Genomic DNA, 23,238 nt, shown 5'->3' with positions numbered 1-23,238 from the left:
AGAGAGAAAGAGACAGACAGAGACACAGCGAGACTAAGGCAGTGGCTCTTTGTTACTGGCTTCTCTTATAATACTTTGAAATTTATGTTAGTTTTTTTAATTTTAAAATTAGCATACAAGACATTAGATTTATTTACACATTAGCAGGTGATATGCATTCCAGTTGTTTCTACTTATTAGCTAACTTACATGCAGTATTATAAACATTTGAGAATAGGGTATTTGTATGAATGTATGATTTTATTCTTTTGGGTTCATATCTAGGGGTAGAATTGCTGGGTTACATGATAACTCTATGTGTCACCTTTTGGGGAACTGCCAGGTTTTGCTTTTAAAGGAGTTGCACCATGCTTCAGCACATCCTCAGCCACTTCTCATGGAATTCTCATCAGTGAGGTGATTCTCAATGTAAATAGTAAACAGGGGAGGAGGGGGAAACTCCCATTCATTTTGGATGCCATCTACAGAGATGGGATCCTTGGGGAAAAGGTCAGAGTCCTTCTGGCTGCTGTAGTCTTAGCATACAACCTAGGGATCATTCTCTGGATACTTTCTGAGTGAATGAATAGCTCCAAATTGTCACCAGGTAGTAAATAACTGACTTCATTCAAGAAAAGATCTGTCCTTTGCCCTCAGGTCTTGGGAGATAATCTTCAAGCTTTTGTAATGGCATGATTAATAAGAATGCCTTTGTCTGGGGACTGGGAATGTGTGTCTGTTTTCACAAGATGATTTGTGAGAGTGTCGGGCCACATGATATCAGGTTGACCCCTGGAGATTCTGAAAACCAAGGTCTGCTACACAGGTGGTCTACTGTGTCACTGGCACCAATCCTCAGCAAAAGTTATGAACACCCAGAAATGCACTGTGGTACATTTTCCTGATGTCACTGTTCCATGAATACTGTGACACACTTATTGAGGAAGAGTTACCTTCACTGTCCTACTGAGAAAAGGCATAGTGGCATTTGACTTTCTCCTGGGCCCTGTTCTATGCATCTCTTTCCTTGGTTTGTCAGCATTGCCTTATAATAAACTACAGCTACAAGCATAACAGCTTTCTATATTTTCTGGTTGCATTTCTAGTGAACTATCAAGGCTGGACATAGACCTAGAGACCTACAAAATAAAAAATGGCGCCACAAGTGACTGTCTTAGAGATGCCCAAATTCTTGGAGTCAGTGTTATTACTAACGGTGGTAAAAGGTGATCAGCTAGCATTTACTATATTTGGTGTTTCAAGCAGCCCTATGTGTCATTCCTCAAACAAAGCATCAAAGAATGAACTAAGAAATCTGCTTGATAAAGATAAAACGTTGATTTAACGGAACACAGAATTTATAGGCCCTGAGGATCTCCACTGGAGAGATCTCCTACCTCATACTCCTACCTCTATTAAGCGATAGGTACTTCATTATGAATACCTCTCTCCTCAAGAGGAGAGGAGGCCATGCAACAGAAATAACATAGTCTGATTTTAGCACGGCCTTTTCTTGTTGTATACCCCTGTGATATAAATCCCCTCATTTTTAAGCTAGAAATAAAATTATGTCACACTATGAGAACAAAAGCACATGGTAAGCACGGCCACACTCTGAGATGTGTCCAGCATTAAAATAATAAAATATGAATTGTGTCTATTATAAGTTAGATTTACTGTCATACATACTTCACTGTCTTTGGGCAAAGAAAATCAATAGAAAACTAAGTTTTTCTTAGCCTATGTTTAAGTTGAAAGAATAAACTACATAGATATGCTTTCCATATATGTATTTTTATATGTATTTTTAATGTTGGGGATGGTGGTAGTACATGTCCATAATCCCACCATCTATGTACCTAAGGCAAGAGGACCCAGAGTTCAAGACCAGCCTGGACTACATAAAGAGTTCTAAGACAGCCTACATATGTAGTAAGGCCCTATTTAAAAAAAAAAGTTGGGCTTGTTGATGTAAGCCTGTACCTCTAATTAGGTGGAATATAGAAACAAGATTGCAAGTTCAAGGCCAGTCAGTGCTACAGAATGAGTGTAAGGTCAGCCTGGACAATTTAATGAGACCTTGTTTTAAAATAAAAAGTTAAAGAGAGGCTGGGGATATGGCCCAGCGCTAGGACAGTTCTTTAGCATATGCTACACACTGGGTTCTTAGTACTGAAAAAAAAAAATTCATGAAGCTTTAGTTACTCTCCACACCACAATTTGAGCAATGAGATGTAAAAATCTTCCTAATGAAACCAAGAAATCCTTTCCATTAATAGCAATGGCATTTGAATATGCATGGATACTGAAAGATGGCTGGATCTTTGGAATGTTCTCTATATGCTTTAATTTTCAAAAGCTGAAGATACTTCAATGAACTTCAAAACACTAAATACTGTTTGACTCTATTGTTTCCCAAAGAAAACAAACGTTGATGCTGACTTGTCACCCAACTGATACATAGTCACAGAGAAGTCTAATCTAACACATTGTTAGATATAAATAGCCTGCTAAGTATGTTATCTTGATGAAAACAAACTTTTCATCTAAAAACAGAGTTAAGATAGAAGACAAGGTGCAAATTCACTGAGTATCCTGTAGCAGACCTTGTAACAAATGTAATTGTTTTATCGTCCCTTTAGAATGGCCACATGTTAATGTTGGTCCTTTCTCCTATGTGCAACAAAATTGCACCATACTTTGGCAAAATGGCACCATACAAAAGATGGCAGCACCATACTTTGTAAAAAATAGAAAACTTGACATTATCTTCAATTCTCTCCTTTTCCCTTTCATGCTGCATTTAACCAATCACCAAGTCTCCCAATTTAGTATCAGTAACCTCTTCTTTTCTTTTTGCTCCACTACCGATCTTTGCCGTATTCCCATCCACTGCCTCACTGCACATGGAAGACTCTCGCTAAGGTTTACATATCACCCTATCTTCTTTCCACTGAAATTATTTCAATGCCACTGTATCACCATCCAAACAACACAATCTTAAATTTCTTATATATGTCTTCATGAGCAAGGTCCCAACAACCTGTTTTGTCTTCTGCCTTCTCAAGTCCTTCAGTTCTAGAGACTAGCCTGGTTTTTTGGTCACCTCTGTCTTTGAGCATGACCTCAGGTAACAGGTGAAGATTCCTCTCTGTGTACTACATTCTACTCTACCCAGAACCATGGCAAAGTATAGTCTGATGATTCTTTGGTTTCGGATTTCTAGTTTCCAGAAATATGAGAAAATAAATTCCTCTGGTTTTAAGTCACCATCAAGAAAGACACCATGCAAAGAAATGTGGTCTCTAAGTGAGGCCAGCTCACATGACCCACACAGAGGTAGCAAACATGGAAAAAATGACCTAAGATGCCTCACATTCTTATAGACTAGAATAAGTTAATATCATACTGGCAATATACCAGGCTAATAACAAAACGTGATGCTCATGAACAGAAAATAAACTGGGACATTCTTTGACTAAACACTAAGGTAAGGGAAGGTAGCTGAATGGTTCAAGAAAGTGAGAAATAGAAAGACTCTACCCAGCAGTGTATCAAAGCAGATGCTGAGACTCATAACCAAACCTTGGGCAGAGTGCAGGGAATCATATGAAAGAAGAGGGAGTTAGTATGATCTGGAGAGGACAGGAGCTCCACAAGGACCTAATATATCTAGGCACAGGGGTCTTTTCTGAGACTGTTTCTCCAATCAAGGGCTATGCATGGATATAACCTAGAACCCCTGCTCGGATGTAGCCCATGGCAGCTCAGTATGCAAGTGGGTATCCTAGTAAGGGGAACAGGGACCATTTCTGACATGAACTCAATGGCTGGCTCTTTGGACTCCCCCTCCCCAAAGGAGGAGCAGCCTTGCTAGGCCATAGAGGAGGACTTTGCAGCCAGTTCTGAAGAGTCCTGATAAGCTAGGGTCAGATGGAAGGGGAGGAGGTCCTTCCCTATCAGTGGACTTAGAGAGGGGCAGGGAGGAGATGAGAGAGGGTGGAAATGGGAGGGAATGAGGGAGGGGGTGACAGCTGGGATACAAAGTAAATAAACTGTAACTAATATAAAAAAATAAAAATTTAATTAAAAAAAAGAAAGTGAGAAGTCAAGCCCATACTTAGAAAGAGAACCTAATTTACAATGACGTAAACAGGGAACAGTTAAACCCTCCCCCTGCAGAGTGTGAATTCTGAGACAGTGGGACTGCTCTTTACTTTTCTGTCCATTTAAATATGTCCAATACTTATCACATCATTAAATACCAAGTAAAATGTTGATAAGTGATTAGATAAAATTCAAATTATAGAATTTCCCCACAAGTTTACAAATGCACCACCCTTGGGAAAACATTTAGTTCAGCTTTGCCTTCCCCTTAACTAACACATAACAGAGCCTTGCAAGAAACAAAATGTCCAGCTTCAGTAGCTATATTCAATTAGTTTTATTAGCAGCTTTCTTTATCTTTAATGTATCAGGCAAAGGGGAGAAAAACAGACTTTGCAACATGATGCTTCCACGTGGAATTCAGTTATAAAACATGGGGAGAAATGGCCAACTCATCATATCTGACATCACCACCTTTGGACTTACTGGAGGACATTTGATACTAGTGACTCAGGTCACAGACGGAGATGGAGAAATAATCATTTCATTTAATTCATTTCGAACTGCTCATTTCAGGAATTATTAAATATGAAAAGAACTTTGGTGGAAGTATGGTTCATTTTTAATGCTGCCACGAAGTAGACATAAAGACTAATTTCCTTTGTTGTTTACCTCTCTACTGTACCACTCATTTAAAAACATCATCAAAGGCATGGCTTGAAAGGAAGTCTCCTTTTCATTTTTATAATGCTTTGTTTTCTGAACAGCATCAGGAAATACTATAAATGTGTGGATTCAATATAAAAGGTTTGTCTGCATTCATACTTGTTCTTTCAATATGCATATAGTAGGTATCAGCTGATGAATCTCATTAATTGTAAAACCAAAACCAACTTGTCTATTTTCTTTCAAAATAACTTCAAAATTATTTTTAATGGCAGCACACATTCTATCTGCAGACATATGCCATTCTTTAAAACACAGACTGGCTTTGTACTTTACACCATATATAAATGTGGGCATCCGAATAATGAAAATCATTGACTTACAAGCAGAACTAACAGAGCTGATCCTGTTTGTGATGGTTCGTTACCTTTCCACAGGACACAATTCACTGCCCTGGAGCTGGAGCGGATAATGGGATAATGTGGAACTTCTAGGTGAAGAAGGCTAGAACAGGAAATCGGGAGGTTTTTCTACTCACGGAGCCAGTGTCCCTTGTGATAGGCATAAACATACGGAACCACGCACTCCATAATGCCACACAGAGTGAAAAGACAAAGATAAGGAAGATCTTGGGGACTGTAACAGCTGGTATTTACTAAGCTCTTGGTCACTTACTTTCCACAGAATCTTATCAGTGACAATTATTCTCATAATGCAGAGAGGAAACTGAGGCTAATACTTTTTATTTTATTGAAATTAATTTTTTTTCATTCAGTATATTCTTATTATCCTTTCCCTCACCTCTGCTCTTCCCCGTTCTTCCCTATCTCCCCTCTCATCCATATCCACCTCCTTCCTATCTCTCCTTAGAAAACAGACTAGATCATCCCCTCACTTCATCCCACCACACACACTCAGTGCTTTATCCCAGCCCCTGAATATAGCAGACACTCCCTGGGAACCTGTCTCCCACTCTGGATAGGAAAACAGGCGGGGTAACTGAAGATTTCACCACACTCTCCTCTCCTCCAAATCAATATCCCAAGTCTCATGCCCAGCTCTGCTCCTGGTACTCCCATCCCCAGTCGATCACATAGATCTTTCCCTGCAAACTTCCTTCCCTCCACTCATTGCTTTACACCAGCCCCAATTCCATCAGGCATTCCTGGCAACATACAGCACATTCTGGCCAGGGAAGCAGGAAGCCTGACCACAGATCTTCACCTCTTATTCCTCTCCTCCAATCCCATCCCCTGGTATCACCCTCATCTCTGTTCTAGACCTCCTGTTGTGGCCTCCCTCTCCTCTCAACTAAGCTTGATAGAGAAGCAAGCAGGCTAATGAAGTAGGTGGGTAAGCTTCAGATCTTCACTCTCCCTCCTCTCCTTTATATTCTTTCCCCATTCTCTGCTCCCATCCCTAGGGGACTTAGAAGACCCTCCCTTCCTCCAGTGGACTTCTTCATCTCTCCAAAATTCATCCTCATCCCCATCAGCTGCCAATACCTAGAAACTCATTTTACACACAACACCAGTACGACAGCTATCAGGATCCCAAAAGAATTCCCTACCAGGGAATACACAGCTACCACATTCTCCTACGAACCAGAGAGGGCAACAGAAACCAAGGAACAACACACCCTCCCAACAAAGACAAGACCAGATACCAATACCTAGAGTCAGAATCGCCTCAAACTCAGAATCCAAAACACTAGTACAGAAACACAATTAATGATAACCAGGACAGTACGTTTCTACTAGAGCCCAGCAATCCTGCTATACTAGGCTCTGAGTGTTGAAACATAGCTAAAGCACCAAAGTAAGACCATAAAGTAGCCTTTATGAATACGATAGAGGTCCTTAAAGCTGAAACAAATAAATCCCTTAAGGAAATCTATGAGAACACAAAGAGTAGAAGGAAATAATTAAAACAGCTCAAGACCTGCAAGTGGAAATATAATCTACAAAGAAAACCCAAGTTGAGGACTATCTGGAAATGAAAAATTTAGCAACTCAACCAGGAATCTCAGAGTCAAGCCTTACCTGTAGAATACAAGAGATAGAAGAGAGAATATCAGGCCTTGAAGACTTATAAAAGAAATGGATACCTTGGTCAAAGAAAACGTTAAATCTAAAAACAAAAACAACAACAACAACGACAAACTCCTGGCATAAAATATCCATGAAATCTGGGACACCATGAAAAGATAAAATCTAAGAATAATTGGAATGAAGAAAGGAGAAGGTCAAAGGCACAGAAAATATTTTCAATAAAACTAAAGAAAAAATTTCCTAATTTAAAGAAGATGCCTATCAAAGTACAAGGAGCATACAGAACACCAAATAGACTAGACCTGAAATGAAATTCCCCTTAGCACATAATAATTAAAACAACAAATGTATACAACCAAGAAAAAATATTAAGATCTACAAGAGAAAAAAGACCAAGAAACATATAAAGGCAGACCTATTAGAGTTATACCTGGCTTCTCAGTGGAGGTTCTAAAAGCCAGATGAGCCTGGACAGATGTACTGCAGACTCTAAGACACCACAGATGCCAGCTCAGACTCCTATACCCAGAAAAACTTTCAATCAGCATAGATGGAGAAAATCAGACATTCCATGATAAAAGCAAATTTAAACAACATCTATCAACAAATCCAGACACCCAGAAGTCACTAGGAGGAAAACCAAAGCTAGTGAGATTAACCACACCCAAGAAAACACAGAAAATAAATAATCTCAGACCAGCTGCTGCTGCTGCCGCCACCTCTGCTAACCCTCCCTCCCCAGTATTGATAAAGCTCGACACCAATGGACTCAGTTCCCTAATAAAGTGACACACATAGACCAACAGAATGGATGGGGAAACAGTATCCATCCTTCTGCTGAATCCAAGAATCCCAACTTACTAAGACATCACCTCAGGGTAAAAGGATGAAAAAATATATTACAAGAAAATGGAACTAAAAAGCAAGCTAGTGTAGCCATTTTAATATCTGATAAAATAGACGTCAAACCAAAATTAATCAGAAGAAATAGAGAGGAATACTACATACTTTTTTTAGTATTCTTTTTGTAAATTTATTTTTTATTCACTTTACACCCTGGTTGCAGCCCAATCTCTCCTTCCCTCCCAGCCCCATCCTCCCTTCTCTATCTCCCCACTTGCCTATTCCTCAGAAAGGGGAGCTCCCTTTCTCATCTAGCATAGCTCAATCAAGTTGCATCAGGACTGAGTGTGTCCTCCTCTCTTGTGGCTTGGCAAGGTAGTCCCATCCCCTACAAAGATACTACATACTTATCAAAGAAAAAAAAATCCATCAAGAGGACATTGCAGTTCTTAACAGTTATGCACTAAACATAAGGGCACCTGAGTTCATAAAAGAAACAGTACTACGGCTTAAATCACATACTGACCCTCACACACTGATAGTGGGAGACTTCAATACCCTACTCTCATCAATGGATAGGCCATCCAGACCAAAACTGAACATAGAAATTCTGGAACTAACTGACATTATAAACCAAATGGAAATAAATAGATAATTGCAAAACATTTCACCCAAACACAAAAATATACCTTCTTCTCAGCACCTCATAGAACTTTCCTCTAAACTGACCATATATTCAAACAGAAAGCAAGTCTCAACAGATACAAAAAATTGAAATAACACTCTCCATCCTATCTGACTTCCCCAGATTAAAACTGGATATCAGCAATAAAAGAAATGATATAAAGATTAGAAACTCATGGAAACTGAACAACTCACCGCTGAATGAAAAAAAAATGAAAAAAAATTGAAAATTTTCTAGAATTGAATGAAAATGAATACACAACAAATCCCAAATTACAGACACAATAAAAACTATTCTAAGAGGCAAGTGCATAGCACTAATGCCTAGATATAAAGGAAAATGGAGAGATTTCATAGTACTAACTTATTAGTACAACTGAAAACTCTTGAACAAAAAGAAGATATCACAATCAACGGAGTAGTAGCCAGCAAGAAATAATTAAACTCAGGATTGAAATAAATAAAAATAGAAACAACAAAAACAATAAAAAGACTCAATGAAATGAGTTGGTTCTTTGAGAATATCAATAAAAATTGGCAAACCCTTATCCCTATTAGCTAAAAGGCAGAGATAATATGTAAATTAACAAAATTAGACATGAAAAGGGGACATAATTACAGACATCAAGGAAATCCAGAGACTCTTAACTTTGAATACCTGTACTCTACCAAATTGGAAATTCTCAAAGAAATGGATAATTTTCTTGATACATACTACTTATCAAAGTTAAATTAAGATCAGATAATCAATTTAAACAGATCCATAACACCTAATGAAAAAGAAGGAATAATTAAAAGTATCTTAACCAAAAAGAGCCCAGGGCCAGAAAGTTTAGCACAGGATTCTACCAGACTTTCAAAGAAGACTTAATGCCAATACTCCTTAAATTATTCCACAAAGTAGAAGCAGAAGGAACATTGCCCAATTTGTTTCATGAGGCCACAGTTACCCTGATACTTAAAAACCTAACAAAGAAAGAGAATTACAGACCAATTTCCCCAATGACCATAGATTCAAAAAATCTCAAAATACTTGCAAGGTGAATCCAAGAGCACATCAAAAAGACCATCTATCATGACCAAATAAGTTTCATCTCAGAGGTACAGAGATGGTTCAATGTACATAACTTGATTAATGTAATCAACCATATAGACAAAAACCTACACAATCATCTCATTAAATGCAGAAAAGGCCTTGACAAAAATCTGACTCCATTTCATAATAAAAGTCCTGGAGAGATTAGAAATACAAAGAGAAGGCCTCAACATTATTAAAGGGCAGTTTACAGCAAGCCCATAACTGACATCAAATTAAATGAATATAAACTTAAGGAAATTCAACTAAAACCAGGAACAAAACAGGGTTGTCCACTCCCTCCATATTTATCCAGCATTAGCTAGAGCAACTGAAGGAGATCAAGGAGATACAAATGAGAAAGGAAGAAGTCAACATATCTTTAATCACAGATGATATGATAGCATAAATGTGACTTTAAAAATTCTATCAGGAAACTCTTAGAGCTGAGAAACACTTTTGTATCTAGCAGCTAGATACAAAATTATCTCCCCAAATGAGTTGCCGCCCTATAATCCAATGCAAATGTCCTGAGAAAGAAATCAGGGAAACAACACATTTCACAAGAGCCTCAAATAATATAAAATACCTTGGGGTAACTCTACCAATGAAATGAAAGACATGTATGTAAAAAAAAATTAAGACATTGAAAAAGAAATTGAAGATTTCCCATGCTAATTAATCAGTAGGATTAATATAGTAAAAATGGCTATTTTACCAAAAACCAATTTATTGACTCAATGCAATCTTCATAAAAATTCTAACAAGTCTTCACAGATCTTAAAAGGATAATTGTCTACTTCATATCCACACACACACACAGAGTAGCTAAAACAATTTCAAATAATAAAAGAACTGTGGGACATTTCATTATCCCTGATTTCAAGTTGTACAGCAGAGCTATAGCAATAAAAACAGCGTGGTATTGGCAGACAAACAGACATGTTGATCTATGAAATCAAATTGAAGATTCAGACATAAATACACACACTTATGAAAACCTGATTTTTTTTTTTAAATTAAAGAAGCCAGAAATAAACCCTGGGGGGGGGGGGGGAGACAGTATCTTCAACAAATTGTTCAGGTTAAACTAGACAGCTGAAGATAGAAGAATCCAAATAGATCCATATCACCCTTCACAAAACTCAACTCCAAATGGATCAAAGACCTCAACCTAAAATCTGATAGAAAAGAAAGTGGAAGTAGACTTGAACTTATTGGCACAGGAAAAGACTATCTGAACTGAGCACCATCAGCACAGGCACCAATATCAATAATTAATAAATGGGACCTCACGAAATGGAAAAGTTTCTGTACAGCAAAGAGCACGTCAGTCAAAGAAGTAGCCTACAGAACGGAAAAAGATTTTTACAACTACACATTCAATAGAGGGCTAATATCCCAAATATGTAAAGAACTCAAAACACTGGATATAAATTAAGCAAGTAACCTAATTAAGAAATGGGATACAAGCTGGGCATGGTGGCACATGACTATAATCCCAGCACTCAGAAGGCAGAAGCAGGCAGATCTCTATGAGTTCTAGGCTAGTCTCATCTACAAAAGTAAGTCCAGGATAACCAAGGCTACACAGAGAAACCTTGTCTCAAAAACCAAATCCAAACCCAAAACAAAACAAAAAGAGAAAGAAATAAGATACAGATATAAACAGAAAGATCTCAAAAGGCTGAGAACCACCTAAAGAAATGTTTGTCACCATTAGTCATCAGGGAAATGCAAAGTACTTTGAGATTTCATCTTATATCTGTCAGAATCACTAAGATTCGATAAAATAAACGACAGCTCACGCTTGTGAGGATGTGGAGTACAAGAATGCAAACCATTGCTGGTAGGAGTGCAAATGTATACAGACAGTAGGAAAATTCGTGGCAGTTCCTCCATAAGATTGGGATCAAACTACCTCAAGATTCAGCTATACCACTCTTCAACATATAGCTCAAAGATACTTCATCCTACCATAGAAATACTTGCTTACCTATGTTCATAGATTTTCTATTTATAATAGCTAAAAATAGGAAACAACCTCAACAGAAGAGTGGATAAAGAAAATGTGTTACATTTACATAATGGAGTATTACTCCAGCTGCTAAAAAAATCACGAATTTTGCAAGTAAAATGGATGAAACTAGAATATAATCATACTGAGTGAGGTAACCCAAAACAAGAGAAACATAATATGGTATATTCAGTTATATGTGGATAATAGCTTTTAAATCGATAATAACCAACCTGTAATCCACAGAACCTCAGTGGCTAGATACAGAGTTTGAGACTGGGAGGCAGATTGCACTCCTTAGGAAAGGAAAACAGAATAGATAATTATGGGTGGGGGTGGGGACTAGAATGGGAGGATCAAGTGTAGAGTGGGGCCAAATAGGGATGAGGAAGGGAGTATAGGAAGGGACAGCTAAAAGTAAGGAGCATTTGAATGGAAACCTAATACAGTAGAAATTTTCCGAAATATATACATATATAAAAAAAGATGTAAATGAAATTGCTAAATAAGGGGAGAGACAGAGCCCCAACTGACCATCTCTGATCACTAACTGAAGTTTCCAGCACTGGGATTGGGTTACATATAAGTGAGTTGTTAGCCAAAGAAGTCCCATGAAAACCCTCAACCCTAGTCTGTTGACAAAGGGGGCCCATTGTTGAAGACAACATCCACATAACTCATTAAGCTTGGGAAAGTCAAGCTGGTGCCTATATAGATCCATTGCCCCTACTGGCTAGGAGGTACTCTGCAAGATACCAAAGAAGAAACAAACACTAACCCAGCCACGAATCCTTAGACATACAATGGTGACCTGCCTGCAAGATAAACTGATGTAATCGAGGCACAAAGCTTGTGGGAGTAACTAATCAATATCTGATTTGATTTAAGGTCCATTCCATGAGATGGAACCCATTCTCATCTCTGCTTGTATGACCAAGAACTTGAGACTAGGTAGCCCAGGAACCTAGGGGAAAAATCAAATACTACTGTTCTACAAAAGGACTTAGCAATTAAATGATTCCTAATGACATTCTGCTGTATTCATGGGTGAGTGCCTTGTTCATCCATCACCAGAGAAGTTTTCTCTTGAAGCAGATGAAAACAAATGCAGAGATCTATAGCCAGACATACACAGAGAGTAAGAGACCTTAGAATACTTAGTAAACAGGATGCTTTCATCCTTTCAGGACTCAGGAAACCCCATGGAAGAGGAGATGGGAAGCATGTAAGAGCCATAGATTGATGGCATCAAGGAATTAAGGCCTTCTAAGGATAACAGGACCAGTGCACATATGAACTCACAGCGTGCACAGGGCCTTAAAGGGTCTACCACATGGAGCCAAAAAAAGCAGACACATGCTCTCATTCATAATCCAGAAGCTATCTCCAATTAACAAGCACTTATAACTGAAAAGTTAGTTTTCTACAAGGGAATCTCACTAGCCAGTAGGGATGAAGGCTCCAGGTAGACACCAACTTTACTTCTCCATGTTCAATGAGTTTGTGTGTGGGTTATTTTTAGCAATAGGGCCTTGCTTTCAGCCGAGGCTTGTAATTTTGCCTAAAGTGATACAGCAACAAAGGATGAAGCTCAGCTTGTGGCTCGTCCAGAGCCTCTGGCCTTAAACATTCAAACTTGTCTTCCTATTCCTGCCTTATCTACATCTTTCCTGCAATAAGCAACTAAACATCTCAGTGTTTATCAACCTAAGACAGAAGGTAAGGGTGCACACCCTCACAGTCAGCCCCAGGGGAGGATTATCAGATCTGGGAAGGAGGGAGGGAATGGGAGGGTGGCTTAAAAAGCTATAGTCACTAATCTATTGTTTTCATAATAAATCGATGACAGAATTAAAGCTGGACAAAACTCTTAGCCCATGGGATGTGCTGAAGAAACAACACTGAGAGCATATTTTCAGAATGTTGATAAACACTGCCACTCCCTGACCTTCAGTCTGCTGTTAAATAACTGTGAAGTCCCTGGGAGAGGCACACAACTCAATTCAGCCCTGCTCCTTGAGGGTGGACTAGGTAATTCTCAAAGTAGTGTTTTCCAAAAAGCGCTTCCTGAAAGCCCTGCTAGTGACAGTTTCTGTGTTCTGGAAGAAGAAAGAGAGTACAGGGAGGTAATTGTCTCACAAGGTGTAGAGTTGGGTCCTCATGCCTGTCTAGTTAGGATCATTTTAACTGTGAAGCAATGGCGGTGAGAGTAGATAGACATTGCTCTTGCTCTGTTTCTCGTGTGCGGTTCTGGGAATGAAAGACGGGATCTTAGGGATGCTAGATGAGCAACCTACCACTGTGCTATCCTCCCTCCATCTTCCTCGCTTTTTTTCCTTCCTCCTCTCTTCAGCCTTTCCTTCTCTCCCTTGAAACCAATACTCTAGTGCCATATTACTAAACATCCTCAGGGTCTTCCACATTTCCACAGCTGTCTACAGCTTCACAGCAGTGACCTCACTCGGTACTTCATGCTTGGCGGGACATTCTCATTTAGACTAAAACAAAGTATCAGGACACTACATACCTTGACCAACATAGAGTTGGTAAAAAAAAAAAAAAAGGGCCAGATTCTACCTCTTATCCTTTATCTTTAAATCCTACCCTCTCCCCAATCTATAAGTAGTTCATGAATTTGGCTTTGCCATAGAATCATAGTGTGAAAGACTTAGAACTCATACATTTGAATGTCTGGTGGATGAGGCTTAAGAGCTGTGCCTTATAAGTGTTTTCCAGATGATTCTGGTATGTAGCCAAATTTGGGAACTATTACCAAATGAGGCTCATCTCTGGTGCACCTGGCTGTGGCAGCAGTAATAGGCTCCTTGGAGTCAAGCAGGATCAGGTAACCCTGGGCAACTCATATAATCCAATTAGCCTCTATTTCTACATCTGAGAAATGAAGGTAGGTAGCATTGTCTGACATGTGAACCACAAATATTTGGAAAACTGCATGTCCATTGAGAATAAATATATTTATTCATATATATTTATAGATAAATTATGTATATATATATGTATATCTGCTGCTATAGGCAGAAGGGTAAATAAATTGCCTACTGTTTCGTTCTGCTATTATCAAGAAGAAGGAGGTGTGTGGCACAAATAGCAACATTTCTGATATTTTCCTGATGCAAAGTGCCAGCCAACCCTCTTCTTAGCCTCACAGCCAGGCCTCAGGTCTCCAGAAGAGGAGAGTCTCCTTCCTCCTCTTCTGGAGCTGTCTTCTTATTAGTAAAGCTGCAGGACTCCGTGCTTCTGTTGAAGAGCAGAGACGAAGAACAAATAGTTTTGAGGAATTGGCTCTTAGAAGGGGATTAGACAAATGGAAAGAAAGTAAATTTGTGCTTGTGAGTGAGAAGTCACTGTAGCCCTGCATCATTTTCTAACAAGGTGATTATGTCAAATTAAAAAAAATTACTCTTCATAGTTTGTGATTCATATTACTGCCCTCATAAATATTCAAAGCTGCTTTTGAGAAATTCTAAGACAAAATGCCAGACAAAAAGCTAAGAATCTTTAACAAATGGTGTAGGAAAGAGAAAGGAAGAAGAAGAGGCTGGAAATGTATTTTTCAGGGAACCAGACCAAGTTTATATAATTGTACATTAAGTTACCAATTCCGAACTGCATTTTAAGATAAGGCATTTTCTTACTAAAAATGAAAGTACAAATCACGGATACAAATCCAGCTAAATACTTTACAACTAGGATAGAAGTTGACTATTTTCTCTCTATAGAAAGGAGTGCTTCAGTTTTTCTTTTGTTGAATAATCTCTGTCTCATCCTGAGGGTGCACACAGCGCCCTTAAGATCTCTATCCTTCCATCACTTCGGTGGCCTCTGCCCATATCTATTCCTCCTTCAATCACCTCTCCCTCCTCGTCCTTCTGTTTCCTTTAGAAAATTTAGGTTGGCTTGACTGAAACACACACATGATGATAGAGCAGGAAGCACCGAGCTTACACCCTTTATGAATCCACATCAAGTTGTAGTATTTGATGTGTTTGGTCTGATTAATTTATTGATTTATTTATAATTTATTAATAATTAATCAATTAAATTTATTTGTTAATGTAGTGCTTTCACAGCCCTCCTAGTGAAAGTGTCCTCAATCCAGATGTAGTGTTCTTTCTGTTCCTGCTGTCGTTACCCAGGGCAGCACTGATGCTTTGGCCTCCTGGGCTGGTACAGGACCCTCCATTACAGCTGGCTTCAGTGGCTCCAGGGCTTCTCATCACGGAGGCTATAATGATCTTTTTTAAAATTCATTTTTATTTTATATATTCACTTTACATTCTGATCATTCTAAAGAAGAATTATGAGCCTGTCTTTCCATGTTAAAGTCTTTCTTGGTCATTTACTTCAGATATTGTGCTTCTATCTGCCATGTAAGCCTCCATGATTATTTACAAAATTATCTTTTTTTTTCTCACTTTCAACCAGTAGTCCAGTCTTTCTCCAACCAAATCATGCTACTTTTTGGAGTTCCAATGAAATTTAAGTTTTCCTGCCTCACGATGGCATTGCCCCTCACATATAAAATAAATCAGTACTCTTCAGTTCTAATTTTTATATATGGATCACATTCATTTTAAATCTGTGATTCTCAACCTGTGGGTTATGACCCCTTTGGTGAGTTGAACAACCCTTTCACAGAGGTCACCTAGGAACTTTGGAAAACACAGATATTTACATTACAATTCATAACAGTAGCCAAATTACAGTTATGAAGCAGCAACAAAAATAATTTAATGGTTGGGGTCACCACAACGTGAGGAACTGTATTAAAAGGTCACGCACTTGGAAGGCTGAGAACCACTGTTTCAGACAATGCTATAATTTACATTTATTCCCAAATCAAACAAATCACAGTTGTGTAAGTCTAAATTAAAGAAGGTCCGTGTAGGCTTATCAGTCCCATCTGAGCACTATCTCTCCATACTTATTCATGTAGAAGTTTTTTTTTTTTTTTCCAGCTGCTGAGATAGGATTCTCTTTTAGTTAACAAGGTACATGAGGCCAGCTGGCAGGAAGAACCCAGGGAGAAAACATGCCAGGTTGTGCTATCATGCAACAGAAACAACTGAAACCTAATTTGCTGACCTGTCTTGTTGATTTTGGATCATTCGCAAATGTAGTGTTGTAGAAACAACACTGACCTGGATATCAGAAGACCTGGAGTTTAGTCCCGTTTCTGATGTGATGTAATGGCCACACGATCACGCACATCTTCTAGCCCTTGGAATTTTCTTTGTAAGCACTGAAGCGCTGCACACAGACAAGAGGGCGTTCCTCCCCCCGCTCTCAGTGCAGTCTTCTCTAAATGTTTATTTGCTTTGTGATTTTTTGCTATTCCTATTTTATTTTTTTACATATTTCATAATTCCATTTCAGCAAATCAAGAGTCCTTGATGGCAGGATGCTTAAAAATTGATTTGTACTTGTGTGTATGTATCTGTGTGAGCATACACCATGTGTGTGCGGGTAGAGGTGGGAAGAGGGTATTCCATTTCCGGGAGGTAGAGGGTCAGGTGTTTGTAAATCTCCTAACATGGTGCTGAGAAAGGAAGCTGGGTCCTCTGGAAATGGACACCCTTAAGCCTCTGAGCCGGACATCTCTCCTGCCTCACTAGGTCTATTGATGAATAATCAGAAATAATTTAAAAATACCACAAATAATGTTCTATACATGTTGCTTTTAAAGGTATGTAGATACTGAGACCCTTGCAATCTTGAGAACAGTGAAAAACCTATATTCACGTTTACATCTGGAATTCATATATCACCTAGAAAAAGAAATAGCTGATATATGTATCTCTTCTCCCTTCTCCTCTGGGAAACCGTGCACATGCTCCTTCCTGCATCACTGTTCTAACCTGTTCGGAGATAATCTGCATCTGCTTCCCCCTCTCACACATAAAACCTTCTCTCACATCTTATAACAATTTACATGGCATTTTTCTTATAAATCAATATGTAGATTAAAGTTCTTAAAAAAGTAAATTTAAAACAAATCACTGAAGCATGTTTCATATTTTTCTCATATTATAAGTTTTTATACCATGGAGTCAGACTCAATCAATGTCTTCTCACTTGAGGCAAACATTCTTAAAATTTCTGTACTGTGACACGTAAGAGAACATTGTGGATAATAACATTCAGAGGACCTTCTCACTCTATAATGTAGATTGCTCATCACATTCCAAAAGGCGAGCCTGCAAATAAAGTTCATGGCAAACACACTAACATAACTTGTTGCCTTGCTGAGTCTTCAAATACACTCTGATGAGTTGATGGCAGAAATCAATCCCTTTTTATATATTCTTGGATTTTAAGTGTTACTTGTCTGACACCCAGCCTAATTCTTAGATGCCAGGCCTTGCTTCTTGCTACTTAATTTGTGTGAATTTTCAATATAGTTGCAAGCAGTAAGGTGAGTTCTCCTACCCAAGTCACTCTGAAATTTTATGTAAATGAAAATGGATGTCTGAAAACACACCTAACACACCTCTCTCTGTCTCTGTCCATCTCTGCTTCTGTCCCTCTCTGTCTCTGTCTCTCTCTCATGCATACACCACACACACACAAACACACACACACACACACACACACACACACACACACACACACACACCCACAAACACACACGCTTCTTTTCTCCTGTCCTTCCTTCATCGACCCCTTTCCAATTTTCAGGAACATTTGAACTATAGGTATTTTCAAAATTCATCATCAAAGTACAATATTCAATTATTTTATTCTCTCCCATTCAAGTATCATTCAATGAATGAAAACGCAAACAAACAAGCAAGCAAGCAAACAAAACCCAACTGCAGTCTTAACACCAGCATGGAATACAGCATCCATGCCATTCACTTAAATTACCATCTTCGCATCTGTAACTCTTTATAAACTCCCAGAAGGTAACTGAGTAACTCTGAGGAGCTTATCTACCTGCAGGCACAAGAGCTCTGGACCAGTCTCACGGTGAGACTTCAGCACTTACTTGGCATAGGCCGCTGATGCACATATCCAGTGATTCTGTATAGCATCGTGTACCATCTAAGACCTTCGGTGCTAGTTCAACAACCAGGCTGGTTCCTTTGGCTTGGCACTTGAGTGAACAAGGGTTGTCAGGGTCGTTAGCCACAGGAAGCCATTCATAAAACTGGCCGTGGTGCTTGACGTCGTTATGAGCGGAACACTGCTGAGCTCGGAAATCACCTGCTTCTGGTGGGCAGTCCTGCAGAAGATGGTGAGAGGGTACAAGTACACATCATAAGAAGAACCCCAATTAGAAAACTGGAACAGTTGTATGGTCTGGGAAGGTCACAGAAGACAAAATGAATGTCCTAATTATTACAGATTGTGCCTCTTTAGAGGTTATGTGATTATTTGGGCCCTTAAAATATAAAGATCTGATAGAGAAATAACCTTGATAGACTTTCTTATTGAAGGCAAATGAGAAAGTAGTTGAGTTGACATGAAGACAAAGTAGCCATCTTGAAATACTTTCTGAAGATGTCTACCCATCCATGATCTCTTCAACATTGTGACACTTCTAGTTTTGGATAGCTGAAAGTCTCTCTCTCCATCCTGAAAATTAGAGGCATGTCAATGTTTTGTTTGTTTGTTTGTTTTTTGTCATACTGGGTATTGACATGATGGCTTTATATAAGTGCCCTAGGCAAGAGAGAGGAGTTCTGTTGTTGAGCTACAGCGTTAGATCCTTACATTTAAAAAATATTTTATGAGTTCGGGTGTTTTTTCTTGCATGTCTGTCTGCACACCATGTGCATGCCTGGCACCTGCAGAGACCAAAAGAGGGCAGTGGATCCTTGGAACTAGAGGCCCAGATTGTTGTGAACTGCCATGTGGGTACTAGAAATTGAAACCAGGTCCCCTGGAAGAGCAGCTAGAGCTCTTAATCATCAAGCTATGTTTCCAGCCCCACCTAGACTTTTAAAATTGATTGATTGATTGATTGACCTATTGATTGGTTGATTATCAAGGCAGGCTTTGCTTTTCGCTTTGTTGCCCAAGCAGATCTGGAACTTGTGTTCCCTCTCCCTCAGCCTCTTGATTTCGGGGTTGAACCATCACACTTATGTAATAGGTATTAGAAAAGAGTTCTGATAATTTTATTTAAAAAAAATATGTGGTGTCATTTGTGGTCTGTTTTCTAGAACTTAGGTTTCATAGCTTCTAAAATTAACATGGGGAACAGAGAGGAGAGATCGTCCTTTCTATGTGAATTGCTTTAGGCTCGGGCAGAGTGGCAGAGAGAAGAGAACATCCAGAGACAGGTGTGTGGTGGTGAGACTTCTTACATCTGACTTTCCATGCTGTGGACAGAGGCAAAAAGAACACTCAGCTCACAAAGTGTATGGGAAGTTCATGAGCATAGACTAACTATTGAATGGCACAAGAAAGATGTTCAGTAGCAATTCCTTTGAATATTTAATGAATTGATTGACAAAAAGAACCAGAGAATTCGGACATTCTATAAATTTAAATTTTAAATAATGTTGACAAAAGCTGATGAAAAATAAAATCCTCTAAATGTATATTTCATAAGGGGAAACTTAAAATATGAAATTATAACTAGCAATAGTCATTGTCTAATTGAAGATAAAAGTCAGAGAGAACAAATGCAATCATGCTTTCAAAAGGAGAAATGGGAAAAACTGGAGGGGGCTCTTTAAGTGGGTAGGGAGAAGGAAGTTCAGTACAGGAGAGGGAAAAGGGACAAATAATACTAAGTATGTTTTAAAAAGCCTCAATGAATCATATTAATTTATATTTACCTGAAATTATGAGCAAAACATGTATGTGTATGTACATATATTAATGTGTACAAGTGCATATATATATCTGAATGTATGCACATACATACATATTTACATATGTACTTGAAATGATGTTATCATACTTGGGCTGACAAAATGTTCCCTACGAGCTATCTAATAAAATCTCTAGTATCAGGCATGAGAACTTTCCTTTTGAATTGTTGGTTAGCAGAGTCCAAGAGACTCACAAAACAATATAGGCTATTGCTATTGCTCTTGGTTGCCTCCCAAAGGTAGAAGGTAAGTCCCTATTGCTGAAGACACCACACACCTCTGACACATAGCCTGGAAGATTCAAGTTGGATCTAACTTTGAAAGCCTCCTTCCTACAGTTTAGTTTTCACAGTATGAGAAGGTGTTATGAAAGCTGATAAAGGAGGGAAGCAAACGATGGCCCCACTCAGTTGTGATTTCTATGAATTACAACAATGACCAACATGACAAGATCTTTCTAAAGGTACAATAGTGGCACTCATATCTTGGTGGTAACCAAAATATGAGTTAGAACTGCTCAACAGAAGGGGAATCATGTATGATAATGAAAACCTAGCCAACTACCAAGTGATAGTGAGCTTGCAAATCTTAGAGGAGAACCTATTCCCTTCGCTTCATCAGATCAGTGTAATTTCTAACTGTATTCCAAAACCTATTCTTAGACACAAGGTAAGTGTAGCTTTCACTCCTCAGTCAAGAAACTTCTCTTTGTAGAATATGGAGACCATCAGAGAAAACTCGTCAACATGCAGAGCTTAACTGATTGTGGGGTACCCAACACTCCAGTGGAGACAGCTACAACACAACTCCCAAATCTAAGGCTCGGAGAACCAGGAAGTGCGCTGTAAGATTGTATCTCTTAGAAATGACAGAGAAGCTACATCTATATCTCAGCAATATGGCTTTCTAAATAAGATCTGACCAAGGACAACACCAATGAGTACGTTAAGGTGGAATGGGAAATCTCACAGGGCCCCACATGTAGACAAACAGCTGCTAATGACTGCTAAGAGAGGGAGAATTCGTCTTTCTCAAAGATGGGCCTCTTAGATGGTTATCTAATACCCAAGTGGTCAGCTCTGAAATCATAGACACACAATGAACACCAAGCTGACTCAGCAGGTGTATTTCTATATTTACTTATATCTACTATTACTATACTACTACTAATAACAACAACAATGATAAAACAGGCCATGTGTTTGACAGGGAGTGATGGGGAACATGAGAGGGATGAGAGAGTCAGGACATGAGAAAGGCTGGAGGAGAAAAGGGAAGAAAGAAAATGATATATTTTAATTAAAATTATAAATACTAAACCACAAAGGGCAATAGTGCTTTTACTTTAGGCTGGAGTTTTGATAGTGTCTTAATTTGATTTTCTCTTACTAGGCCAAGACATTTGGACCCAAACCACTTGAAGAGTAAAGGTTTATTTTAGCTTGCAATTCTAGATCTTAATCCATCTTTGAGGGAAGTCACGGCAAGATCTGAAATAAGACCCATGGTGGATGTTGTTCATTGGCTTACTCTCAGGCTTGGGTTTAGATAGATTTCTTACACAACCCAGATCTGTGTGACTCGAGATGGTGTCACCCACAGTGGGCTAAACCCTTCCACATCAATCATCAATCAAGACAGTCTCTTATGGTCTTGGCCACAGACCAATAGGGATCTGGGCAATTCTTTAATTGAGATTCCCTCTTATCAGGTGACTGTAGAGTGTATCAAGTTGACAATAAAAACTAACTAGCACAGATAGGTAAATTTTATTCATTATCTTCAGAATAAGATTCTCGATAAAATTCTGGACTATCCACCTATGGAGAGGCTTTCCTTACAGCCTTTTATCTTAAATGATCTGTATGTTGTCAGCAATTCTCATTTATAATGTTCTCAATCTGAGAGTTAATTTATTCAGTTCTTTTCCTGATAAACTCATTATTGTTGGTATAATGTTCTTGTGGAATGTATATAATATATCCTTTTTCATTCAAATGCTTTTTTCTCTACCCCACTATCTGGTTTCAATTTAAACATTACATCATGATGTTTATTCTAAGCATCACCTGTCTCAAGGTTATGTAAATGTGCCACCATTTGTTCTCTGTGTTGTCAATAAAACAACCAGCCAATGCCAGACAATGGAGAAAATAAGGTGGGACATCCTGGTCCAGAAGGGAGGGGAAAGAAGTGAGTGGGAGGAGTTGGGAAGAGAGAGCTAGGAAGAGAAGACCTGGAAACAGAGGACGGATAAACCAACCAGACCTAAAATATGTCTAAAAAGCAAGTATAATGTGGGAAATCTGAATGGGAGAAAGCTATGTGGGCTTAGAGGTTTAGGATGGAGTAATTATTGCCCAGCATTGTGCTCTAGGTTAATTAAATAAATGCTAGTCTCTGTGTGGTGATTTGGGTATACAGCTGGTTTAGGAATAACTGCTGTTTAAGTAAAAGATAAATCAATATTAAATATTAATAATCAACAACACATTCATAGAAGCATTAGAGAATGCTTTTGCTATTTTTTTTAATAAAATTCCATCTTGACTCTTCTATTACTTTAGTTTTCTATCAAGTAGCATGTAATGCTCTGATATTTGGGGAAGGGGTATAAATTCTTACTGGGCAAGGTAGGATATAGGTAATTAAACATTTATTTGGTATAAACTTAAAATGGCTCAAAATAGAAAGTAGAATTTTAAAATATATTTTCTTATTAGTATTATATTTGTTTATTGAGAATGAAATACAGTAGTAAGAGAAAGTCCAGTTTTTATAAAATATTATCTATGCATAAGTACCCAACAAGGTCCATGTGACTTTAAGTATCACCAGAAAAGGTTCATGCCTTTACAGTCATATGACACTGCAATTGGTACTGGTTAGCTTTGTAAGTGCTAGGATACAGTCTAATCTTGGAAAGGAATCATAAATGAATGAACGTGTGGCACATGTGCATATTATATA

At 38.5% G+C, this 23,238-nt stretch overlaps 1 protein-coding gene across 6 annotated transcripts in view; it reads right to left on the bottom strand.

Annotated features, from left to right (window-relative positions):
* Positions 1 to 23,238, bottom strand: part of Adamtsl1 (ADAMTS like 1) — a 904,412-nt gene that overhangs the window by 270,120 nt on the left and 611,054 nt on the right. For all 6 annotated transcript variants that reach the window (XM_060365805.1, XM_060365807.1, XM_060365806.1 and 3 more), the window contains one exon: positions 18,432 to 18,668. In XM_060365805.1, coding sequence (XP_060221788.1) covers positions 18,432 to 18,668 — 237 coding nt within the window. The remainder of the gene's footprint in view (positions 1 to 18,431; positions 18,669 to 23,238) is intronic.

The sequence above is a fragment of the Meriones unguiculatus genome, chromosome 12 (assembly GCF_030254825.1).
Source record: "Meriones unguiculatus strain TT.TT164.6M chromosome 12, Bangor_MerUng_6.1, whole genome shotgun sequence".
Classification (NCBI taxonomy): Eukaryota; Metazoa; Chordata; class Mammalia; order Rodentia; family Muridae; genus Meriones; species Meriones unguiculatus.
This window is presented reverse-complemented; position numbering and strand designations above follow the sequence as displayed.